This window comes from Geotrypetes seraphini, chromosome 4, assembly GCF_902459505.1.
Source record: "Geotrypetes seraphini chromosome 4, aGeoSer1.1, whole genome shotgun sequence".
NCBI classification, from domain to species: domain Eukaryota; kingdom Metazoa; phylum Chordata; class Amphibia; order Gymnophiona; family Dermophiidae; genus Geotrypetes; species Geotrypetes seraphini.
The window spans coordinates 198592388-198604628 of NC_047087.1; the positions used below are offsets into that span (position 1 = coordinate 198592388).

Below are 12241 nucleotides of genomic sequence, written 5' to 3' on the forward strand. Positions count from 1 at the left end.
ACCCTGGCCACCCACCTAGATGACAAATATTCTCTGGACAGAGGATGGGCTGAGAGATGGGAGAGTGCAGAACGGCAGTAGCAAAAGTCTTCTTGTTTGGAGAAAGTTAGCTTTTGCAGTTGGGTGTCCTCAATAGGCAACCATGTGCAGGGCACTACGTTCTCAATTAAGACTGCATGCACTCGGTGTCCGTGGTGCAACCCCTTTCTACAGATCTAAGGAAAAAAACCTTCAGGAGTAGGGGTGAAACTGCTGCAGGCACTGACACAAGAGTTCAACAGTACCACACTACATGCAATATCACTTCCACTTTTACTCTTATTGAGAGAGGCAGGCGGATGGGATTGGAGCAGCTGCATTTCTAACTGGAGAGTAGAATTCAGATTTTTGCAAGCTAAGTTTATGAGAGTTTTGATTACTCATTCTTCTGTCCTGAATTTCATTACAGCTTCTCTTTTTCCTACACCACGTTTTGTACTTTTTTTGCCATGCTGTTGCCTACAGCCTCACTGACTATTTCATTATAGGATCCCTATGTGTTCTGCATCTTATTAATCATCCCCCCAGTCTTACATTTCATAATCCAGAACTTTGCATATAATTATGTACCTTGAATTGCATTACATTCCTTTTCATGCCAATCTAATTTTGCATCCCACTACAAGTCATCTTTGCCTCTTACACTGCCTTACATATATATCCCAGAGCCATGTCAATGATACATATTCCATTGCTTTGTATCAGACTACAGATTCCACCTCATTATGTTCCACCTCTCGTTAACATTATCTCCAGACTAACATATTCCCCACCATCCATACCCTCATTTTATTTATTTATGGAGCACAGCTCACAAAATAAAAGGCCCCAGTGCTGGTCTACAAAACTGAAGCTAGTTTCCCGATTCTCTTTTTGTAAGAGAAAATTTGTGAGAGATGGTATCAAATCAAATATTTATTGAAACTATTCTACAATACTGACTACATCTCTCTTTGCAGTTCTAGGGATTTAGGAAAACAACAACACTGTGACACTCACCTTATGAAAAGTGACTATGGGGCTCATTTTCAAAGCATGTAGATATACAAAATGTGTACCGTAGGTTACTAAACTAAACTATGGGTACTTTGTGGCCCCGATTCTGCAAACTGTGCCTAACTTTAGGCGTGATTTAGACGTTCGATTTAAGTGGTTAATGAGCGAGGTAGACGTGAGTTTTTGGACGCAACTCCATTTTTGTAGGCATTCTTAAGAAAAGTTGCGTCCAAGAATGTAGACGTGGGCGTAACATGGGTGTAGTTAAGGATAGGCACCAGATAGACGCTAATTGGGCGGCAGACTGCATCTAAACATTGTGAAAATTGTAGGCGAATGAAAAGCTGGTCTAAGTGTGGTTTCTGCTTGGGCTGAATGTGAGTTTCTATGGGTGGAACATATAGATGTGCTTTGGGCTTCCGAAATTATAGTTTCTACATAGACTTCAGGAATCTGTTTTTTCCTCTTTTTTTTCCCTCCTAATAGATTTAATAAGCCTCCATATCAATAGGGCACATCAATACAAACATATTGCATGCAAAACATAGTACTTTTCTGCCCAAACAGCAATATGATTTACTAATTACAACACCTTTGGATTTCCTGCTTAAAAAGAACCCCTTTTTTTCCCACCAAACAGTGCTGCAATCAGCTCTTTCTTGAAAGCAAAGAAAGAACATGACTTCATTTCTCAAAGCTTCAAAATAGAAAAACCAGATACAGACCTTAACATGCATTTCTCTTCATTGGAAATGGAGGTATGCAGCTGCACAATGCTGACCTCATTGTGAGATCATCAAGGTGCACCTACAAGGTAGAATGCCTCAATTAAAAGATGCGCTGGGTATTGAACTCACAACCTCTGCAAGATCAGCACAGGATTTTAACACGTTGAGTTACATCATCTTCTAATCAGGTGTATCTCACTGCCCTGTCATATCATAGCTTACTGACCTGCCTATGTATCATCCGCTTAGTAATATATCACAATCGCCACAAAGAAAGCATTTCTAGCTCACCAAACTAATGCACCTTCTCTATCCTCTCCAGCTCACTGGTTCAAATCCCACCGTCACCTTCACTAATTTTAACAGCTTCTTATTAGGTCTCCTAAGACAGTCTACTCAGGGGTAGGAAACTCCGGTCCTTGAGAGCCGTATTCCAGTTGGGTTTTCAGGATTTCCCCAATGAATATGCATTGAAAGCAGTGCATACAAATAGATCTCATGCATATTCACTGGGGAAATCCTGAAAACCCGAATGGAATACGGCTCTCGAGGACCGGAGTTCTCTACCCCTGGTCTAGAAGGTAGACTTTGCCATTTTTGATCTGCTCATTTCCCTTTCCAAGCAAACTTATTTTCACCTTCCATGTCTAGGACATCCTAAGCTGTCATGGTAGGAAACTTCTCCCCTGACAGAAAGAAGCCTTTTGTGGCTCACCAAGTTAAGGCACCTTGCCCATCTTCTTCAGTTCACTGGTTCAAATCCTACTCTCACCTTCACTAATTTTAACAACTTCCTAAGCTCTCATGGTGGACTTTGCTGTTTTTCATCAGCATTGTGCAGTTGCAGGCACATTTATTTTGATCTTGCCATGGCTAAGATAGCCTAAGCTCTCATGGTAAGAAACTCCTAATTCAAAGGAAGTGGCTGTGGCTCAACAGTTAATAGCACCTCTTCCATCTTCTGAAAATCAAATGCAAATGATGTTTGGATACTCCAAAACATGTTCAAGTTTTTGTTGACAATGCCATCTAGGTGCATCTTGATGATCTCACAATGAGGTCAACATTGTACATCAGATACATTCAGTTGTTCTCAACTACAAGCCATTGTGGTAGGAATGTATTTCTTTTTATGCAATATATGCACAGGGCAACAGGTATAAGAGTTTACTAAAACTTCAGAGGGCTTGGACAGGTGTTGAAGAAAGGTACATGTATTCTAGAGACATTACTATTGGTAAATTCAGCTTGGCTTTAGAATTGGGGATGTGGTTTCATGCCTGAGGAGTGTGTGTTGGGGTGGGGTAAAGGGGTTTAGGATGAGAGAACAGGCTGCTTTAGACATCTGAGAATTGCTGCAGATCATTTTAAAGCTCAACCCAAATATGATTAAGTAAAAGAAAGGCCAAAAAACACCCAAACAGTTTGAAAGTTTTCTGGTAGAAAAAAATGAATATTACATTTTTGCTAATTGTACTCAAGACTTGAACCCCTGACATTTGGAAGATAAAAAAAAAGCAGTGCTCTGAAACATTGAGCTATAGAGGGAATTCCTTTTAGAATTTGGTAACAGGAGTCTCTACATACTAAGCAGATGACAAATGACTTCTTGTCAAAGCTTTGAGAAGTGAAGGAAATGATTAAAAGTCAGTACAGCTGTGTTTTGCCAAACCACACCCAAAGCACGCCCAATCAGTTTGAACGTTTTCTGGGGGGAAAGTCCTAACGGTGCTTATGACGTCAGATGCTACTTAGGTGTGCTTAGTATAAGAAGGTCCGTCAGAGCAGTGTTTTCTCTTTTAGGACTCCCATTCTGCATTATTGCTTATGCTGATTTTTGAGAACTTGCCTTTTCTGATTTTCTTTTAACCTTTTCTTTCCTATATCTGTCACAACTCTCTCCATTCCACAGGACCATTAGTAACTATAGTAATTTGCAATTGATGTCTTTCAAACATTTTTCATCTTTCCAGGTGAATCTCAGAGAAAGCGTGAACTCGAAGGCCTTGAGCAAACAAGAAGACGCAGATCTTTGGGCATCGGCATGTCCTGTGTGTTGGTGCCGGTGCTGGATGGGGGTAAGCAGTGTATTCGGGTGGGAGCTGGGGGATGCCAGATCAGGGCGGGGTGGGGTGCGCGACGCGAGCAGGGGCGCTGCTTGCAAATTGAGGCAAACACAGTTTCCGAGGTGCCAATTTTGCGTATGTTTTGCTCGTCTTGCAAAACACTCGCAAACCGGTGCACTTGTAAACCGAGGTACCATTGTAAATATATTTCACCTATATCTGAGCCGCCTGAACCCACAACAGCAATTTACATAGCATGAGAAAAACCTTCATTATTTATTTATTTACCATATTTTTTTGCTCCATAAGATGCACTCCCCCCTCCCCCCAAGTGGGTGGAAATGTCTGTGCGTCTTATGGAGTGAATATAACAATTTTTTACCCCCCCTCCCCCCATCATACCTTTTTAAACCCCCTTAAATCCTGGTGATCCAGCAGTATTTTGGCAGAAGCAAGCTTTCTGTGTTCCTGCCCCTCCCTGAGTCCTGCGAGAACTGACAGCAGCCATTCAGGGATCGGCGCGGGCCGAGGCTGGAGCGTGAAGAGCTCACTCCTGCATTGTGCGCCGCTGGCCCCGAGATAATGAGGCAGCCGTCCAGCAAGGGAGGGGTAGGAGTGCAGAAAGCTCCCTCCTGCTGAAACACCGCTGGACCACTAGGATTTAAGGGGGATTTAAAAAGGTGCTCAGAGAAGAAAGGGTAAATTTTGGAGATGTTAGAAATAGAAGCAACAGGCCTTAGCAGTTTGTTGGATGTGCGTAAAAAATGAGAGGTCGGAATGAAAGACGGTTGCAAACAGAGGAGACTGGAATGATAACAGTATTATTTAAAGATGGAGAATGGAGGGAGAGGAGAAGAGGGTTTAAAGAGGAGCAGCTAAGTTTTGGAAAGATGACAGCTGGAAATCCAGGCAGCAATGTTAGCCAAAAAGGCAGATACTTTTTCTTGGACTTTAGGTGAAATTTTGGGTGTAGACAGGTAGATCTGGGAGTTATCAGTATATAGATGATACTGGAGGCCATGGGAGAAGATCCGGGCACCAAGGGAAGAGGTGGAGAGAGAGAAAAGAAAAGGTCCTACAACAGAACCCTGGGGTATGCCAACTGCTAGCAGGATAGCAGCAGAAGAGGACCCACCAACATATACAATAAAGGTGCCATGGGAGAGGGTAGGAGACAAACCAGGAGAAGACAGAATTGTGCTGGTCATGTGAGGGGAGGAGAATGTAGTCAGACTGGCATGAGAGAAGTGGGTATAGGGAGGCAACTTAAGTTTTTCTAAATGTTACTCTTCCAGTCAGTACCTAAGCCAATCAAGATTCAGGTACTGACAGGAAAGGTGACATTTCACAATGAGTAGTCAATTATTGCCACAATTTTAACACAATAATTTACATGCTCATTACATATTGCATGCTGCATTAAAAGTTAGGAAAGAGCTGGTTTCACAGCAGAACTTTCTGCATTGACTGTGTCAGACCATCTGGATTGGTGTGACAAAGAAATGGAACAAAATCAAAGAGAAAAACAAAATAGGAATACTTAAAGAGAAACCACTAAATTATCACGTTTTTTCTCAGTCCACAACACGGTAAAGAATAAGGCAGAATTCCTGGCAACAATGCATAAGCAAAGGAAACCGAATTTACAAAGTCTCACTCCTTGGCCTTTAATTTCAATCTCTTTGGGCGGTCCACGTTTGGCATCTGTTTACACGTTCTTCTACCCTTCGGTCTCGTCTTCCCACGGACCTCAATCCACATTTCCCTCGCTAAACACCTCTTTGTAAATTCTTCTATTTAGCACTCCAGTCCTTCCTCCCGTCACTTGCAACTCCCGACACTTGCAGGATCCCGACACTTGCAACTCATTCCTTCCGAAGCACTATTTCCGGGAACAGACAGTCGGGGGGTCCTTACGTCCCCATTACGAACAGCGCAACGAGCGCGCGCCCCACGCCGCAGTACTTACTTTTCCAGACCGGGAAGAGAAGCTCAGGAAGCTACGAACATCTCCCACGCGACCGGCTCGAAGCAGGCCGAGGGAGGCCCCCACCTCTCGGAAGAGCCGCACTCACTCGCCAGGGCGCCGAACAATAACAATACGTGCGCGCGGCCGGCGCAGAGACAAAACAAGGTGCCTCCCAGGGGCGGGGCGAGCTCTCATTGCTTTCCTACCCTCCGCCCGGGAGGGAGGGTTCCTGACTGTTTGCGCGTCTGGATTTACGTTGCTGCTCGTACTCGCAGGGTGACAAAGTTCATCACCGTGTTCCCGTCCCCATGTCAGTCTATAAGAGGAGAGAGGGAAGAAAGAGTATGAATGGGTACAACCACTGACCCTCAAGCCTTGCGTTGAAGAAATGCTGATGTAGAAGAGCTGAGGTTGAGATAAACACTAAAGAATGGCTACCGGATTGTTTCCCAAGGTTATCAGCAGGGACGGAAACAGTGATGAATTTTGTCATCCTCTGGGAGCCTTTTCCTTTTTCCCTCCAAAATTATTGGTGGCACTAAACTCAATAAAATCATCCTTCCCTGAACAAATTTACTACTATTTATCATTTCTATAGCGCTACTAGACATACACAGCGCTGTACATTAAACATAGGAGCGATAGCTCCTGCTCAGTAGAGCTTACAATTTAATTAAGCGGACAAGTAGGGTCTTAGTAGGGTTACCAGCCGTTCGGATTTTCCCCGACATGTCCTCCTTTTAACTGTTCTCTAAGTGAAAAAAATATTTACTCCTATTGGTTTTAAAAGTACTGTACTTCCTTGTAACTTCATCAAGGGTCCCCTAGTCTTTGTAATTTTTGAGGAGTAGAAACTTGTACCTATTCTACATCACTCAGGAATTTGTAGACTTCAATCATATTTCCCCTCGGCCCAGTGGCATAGTAAGGGAGGGGGGGAGGGCAGGAGGCGGACTGCCCCAGGCACCATCTTGGTGGGGGTGCCAGCACCTCTCCACCCCCATGCCATTCTTGTGTCCTCCCCCGTCCCCATACCTCTTTAAATCTTCACCAGCTTGTGCAGGCCTGGAATCCTCTGAAATCACTTCTGGGTCACAGGGAGGGCCAGGAAGTGATAGAGAAAGCCAATGCTGGTGCGAGTAGTGGGCTGGAGAAGCTGCTCACACTGGCAAAGATTTAAAGAGGTATGGGGTAGGAAAGGACAGCACGAATGTGGTAGGGGCGAGGAAGGAGCGGGGAAGGGTAGGCAGACTGAACCCCTCTGGGTGCCTCCTATCCTTGTTACACCACTGCCTCAGCTGTCTCTTTTCCAAGCTGAAGAGCCCAAATCTTTGTAGTCTTTCCTCATATGAGAGGAGTTCCATCCCCTTTATTATCTTGGTTGCTCTTCTTTGAACCTTTTCTAGTTTCGCTATTTCTTTTTTGAGATAAGGTGACCAGATTTGAATACAATACTCAAGATGAGATCATACTATGGAGCAATACAGAGGCATTATAACATTCTTGGGCTTGTTTATGTTTATTAAAATTTGGTATCCCGCAATTTATTTTGTGGAGAACTGATCAAAATGTAGGCTTTATTAAAACAACTTTATAATCCACATGAAAGTATCTAGGACCCAATACACTAGTAATATTGGATCCAACACTGTCTGTGTTTCAACAATACAGTCTTCCTCAGGGTTCCCTAGGGGTCCAATAATAAGACCTCGTGAATTAAAATACAAATACAGACAAAACCCTGTTCTGATGAGAAGTTCTCAGAAGCAATATTGAATTAGAATGATCTATCCTTGATATTACAAAGACATGAATAAGTATATGAATGGAGTCAAAATCTAAGGTCTTACTGATGGAACAAATACATCTAAGCCAGTAATAACCTTTTTTTTAATACTTGACCTCTCTGCTGTTCAAAGGAGAGTTTACTGTCAAAAAGGATTCCTAGATACAGTAACAAAATGTCTTTACTGGAATCAAATCAATATCTAATAATTTAATAGGATCTGTAGGTGCAGAAAGCATTCCACTAATCCATCCCTTTTCTAATAAGTCTTAGCATCTTGTTTGCTTTTTTGGCTGCTGCCGCATATTGGACGAAAAGTTTCAACATATTGTCTACAATAACATCCAGGGACCTGGAAGTGACGTCAGTGAGCCGACACCGACGCTGGCAGCAAATTTGTGATGCTGCTCGCGTCGGGAAATGAAAGTGGTACGGGGGAAGGGAAGGTGCACACAGTAGGGGGGTCAGGAAGAAGTGGGGGTGGGAGGCATAAAAGAGAACAGGTGCCGGTGCCCCCACTAGGATGGCGCTTGGGATGAACTGCTCCCCCCCCCTTACTACGTCACTGGTATGGATATATGTTACTCGTCTCCCTTATACCCTTATACATTTTCCCTTTCCTGATTCTCCAAGTTCTTTTTATATTTTTTCCCCCAGGGTCCACCTCCAGTTTTCACCTCGTCTAGTGCTGTGAGGCCTGGGCTACCTAGAGCAGACTTGTCTTGGCAGGCAAGTTCATCTTCTTCCCAGTAGTGGACCCTGACTTCCCTTAACATCCTGTATCTTGCAGGCTCCTCCTCTGCTTCGACAAACAGATTGATGGTCCCCATCAGGTACCATTTGCTGAGAGCAAAACGCACATCAGTGAATAACATGACTCATTTTTCTGGGAAAAATAGAGTGCATTTTTTGATGTATAGTAGTCATCATCATCTTTCTCCCTACCACTTCCCCAAAGCAAATATCTTCTCTCTCCCTCCCTCCAGCACAATCTCTTCACACCCTCCCATCTCTTGCTGCCATAATCTAAGCCTACCCCCCAACACAGGCGTCCTGCTGCTCCACAGCCACTGGTACAATAATTTTTTACCTCTTTACTTGGAACAACATTTATTCTTCCCTTGCCTTATGACCTCCTCCCTCCACAACACACCTCCTTCCTCTGTGATTCCTGACAAATTTGATGAACACACAAAAGACTCGAAACCTTCACCACTCAAAAGTGATTAATTTAAGGTTTATCTCTATTGCACAAATATATAAATAGCTATCTTAAATAAATAATTTTAAGACCTAAGCGGTGTAACTGTGTGCACAACCAACTCCACACACAGATTGACAACACCATCCTCTTCATCAGTCTAATATACTTTTTTCCTTTTCTTATTAAAGTGCTAGCGCTTAATAGTGTACTTAGATTTTTTAAAATTTATTTAGTTTTAAATAGATAAATACTCATCTCATAAACACGGCTAGGGGTACATATTCTGACATAAGACTGTTTCGCCAGATAGAATTTAACGATATAGGTAACATGGAACCGGCAATCGAGAGGGGGATTTCCTTGAAACAGCCTGTGGCGAAACATAGTCCTATGTCGGAATATGTACCTCTAGCCGTGTTTATGAGATGAGTATTTATCTATTTAAAACTAAATAAATTTTAAAAAATCTAAGTACACTATTAAGCGCTAGCACTTTAATAAGAAAAGGAAAAAAGTATATTAGACTGATGAAGAGGATGGTGTTGTCAATCTGTGTGTGGAGTTGGTTGTGCACACAGTTACACCGCTTAGGTCTAAAAATAGTTTATTTAAGGTAGCTATTTATAAATTTGAACAGCATTTTTTTTTTTTTTTTTTTTACCAGCTGCTGCTACATCCTTTTCCAGTGGGTCTTGCAGGGTGGGCATGTGGTCTAACTGTAAAGGGGAACCCATAGAGGAAGAGCTAGCTGCAGCAAGAATTACTGCAAAGTTTCTGGTCAGCAGGAAGAGTGAGATTGTAAAAACAAGGGGATTGCAAATAAAGGAAGAGACGGGCAGTGCAGTACTGGCTCCTCTCCCCTCCCCCCCCTTGTCTGATGGCTGCAGTAGTGGGTGGCCTGTACTTCTCTCTCAGGAACAGTTACAGTTGTTATATTTGATAGACTGCCATTTTTAGCACAAAAAAAGTCAAGTCAAAGCGGTTTACAAAAAATAAAAGCAATGGGCAATAATTAAAATCGATAAAAACATACAAAAGAAAGTAGGGTTCTTGGGATGACCTTGCTAGGGAAGATCCAAAAAATCCAAAACTTATGTTCAAAAAAGTTTTAAATCATAAACTATAATCCAATGTAACCCGACATGGATCCAGGTTTCGGCAATACAAATGCATTCAGCAGGGGGTAAAGCATAAAAACATCCGTGTATAGTGGATTCACACTGATTTTAGCGCCTTAAGGTATAGGAATATCCAAGTATTGGATCTTTTTGATCTTCCCTGACGAAGTCATCTCAACAACCCTACTTTCCTTTGTGTATGTTCCTGTGGCTGGTTTTATAGGGTTGCTCCTCTTATTTGTCTTTTTTTATGTCTGTACTTCACTATGCCAGCAGCCTAGCGTTTTATCTCAGCTGGCAACCCTGCACACCTTCACATCTGCCACACATACATTGGGAACCGATGATTTAAAGAATAAGGCAAATAGTTTTCATCAGTGCAAAATCCAGGAGTTTAAGGGTGATAATTACTGAGCTGAAAGCAATAATGAAGGCCCCCCTAGAAATGGTTAATAAGTTATCATGGAAAATAATTTTGTAACTGCCCACAAAGGTAAAAAGTGCAGCGTATTCTTTATCCCACAGTCTTTGTATGATTTTCAAAGTGAATGCAAGTGCATGCCTTCACTTTGAAAATTATTCAAGGACAAATGTCCATGTCCATTTACACTAATTGTATGGCAACATTTTCCAAGTAAAAATCCATGCACAGATCTGAAGATTCTGAAGTTGTGCTTAATGTAGTCTGCAAACACCCTTTGGGGTTTCAATGTTGCCTCCTACTTTAAAGAGTACAGTGTCCTTTAAATAATAAGGTGCAGAGGTAGTTCTGTAATCTGTGATAGGATCACTTGTCTTCCTATCAATACAATGCCGGTCCTATTCAACGAAGAGGGGATGAAAGCTATGCAACTTTCCTTTGTACTTTCTTATTTAAAATGAAGAAAAGCAAGAAACAAAAAAATAGGAAGAAAACATTTCTTTGGGAAGTGCAATGGCACCATCTAGTGAAATGTTTGTAGTACATCACTTTCTGTGTAATGAAGCTCCGATATTTTGTCAAAGCTAAGAAACTTTCTAGAGATTCTCTGTTCCTAAGTAAAACTGGAGGTGAGCTACAGGTATAGGATAAAAGAGGGTGGGCTGGGGGACTCCATTTATTCCTGTTCACCCACCTTCTGGGGAAGACTTTAGGGTATAAAGATAGACAGATTGGGTTGCTGCAGCTCTGGAGAGGTGGGTCCTTGAGCCAGAAACATTTGTATCAAGGGATATTACAGGGAGGGGCACAATACCAGTTAGGACTGTAGGTTGGCACTGACTGAAGGGGGTCAGGTAGAGGTGCAAAGGAATGGATTCTGGGCTGGCTCTGGACAGCTGAGACAACCTCTGAATAGTTGGCCCTGGATGGCGGATTAAAGGTTAGGAAATGAATATTCTTGCAGTTGAAACAGGCCATTCAGAAAGGGTTCCCTGATTGGCGCAACTTAAAAAATCAGTATAGCTTGCCGGGCCTATGTTTCCAGACAGATTTGCAAGGGCATCAGGCCACCAAGTGATATTAATATCTGAATATTTGAATAAAAAACCTAAAACGAGCCTTAAAGACATTTGGAGCATTGAGGTAAAGCAGCAGATTTCTGCTACTCAATGGCCACGGATTTGGACTTGGAGGATGAGATGTACAGCACCAGCATCTATGAGACAAACCTGATTCTTTTTATTACATATAATTTTTTGGACCCCTGTTCGTTTACAAAAGTTGGACAGTTCTAAGTCTAATAGATGCTGGCATTGTCATCTTGAAGTAGGGACACTGGATCATTTGTTGTTTTATTGTCCTTTGATACTAAATTTTTAGAAATCGATATGGGGGACGAATTAATATGATACTGGAAACATCAATTCCATTGTCCTATGATGCGGTCATATGTGGGACATTGCTGAAAGTTAAAAATCCATTAGGCAGGTATAAAAGTAGATTTCTTATAATTATGACAGGGATTGCCATGCAAATGATCACCAGGAATTGGAAAAACTGGGACAGGCTAAACTTTTCCTTTTGGTGGGAAACTTTGTGTCAATGTTACAGATATGAAAAAATGAATATGGAAATATTGGGACATAATAAAATATTTAAAGCAACTTGGGGTCTGTTAATGGAATTTGTTAAATCTGATTAATTGTATAAGCCTTCAGTTCCTACTTGATTTTCACTGACATCCAGGGAGGGTTGGAGGGAGGGGGGGGGGAATATATTTTGAATTATTATTTGATTGGGGGTAGTGGGAGGGAGGGAAATATATTTTATATTATTATTTGATTGGATATAAGTGCTGTTCAATGTATTTCTTGTTTGTAAAACCTTTTGCATTTTGTACTCGAGTTGAAAATC

The 12241-nt window shown here is 42.1% G+C and overlaps 1 protein-coding gene across 4 annotated transcripts in view; it reads right to left on the reverse strand.

Annotated features, from left to right (window-relative positions):
- Positions 1–6028, reverse strand: part of SLC29A3 (solute carrier family 29 member 3) — a 73116-nt gene extending 67088 nt beyond the window's left edge. Inside the window, exon 1 of one of the 4 annotated variants that reach the window (XM_033943581.1) lies at positions 5799–6028. In XM_033943581.1, the coding sequence (XP_033799472.1) occupies position 5799 (1 nt within the window). In that variant the 5' untranslated portion in view covers positions 5800–6028. Of the gene's footprint in view, positions 1–5476; positions 5723–5798 lie in introns of those variants that run through there. The other 3 variants (XM_033943584.1, XM_033943582.1, XM_033943583.1) reach the window with 3 other exon arrangements.
- Between the last annotated feature and the right edge of the window lie 6213 nt (positions 6029–12241).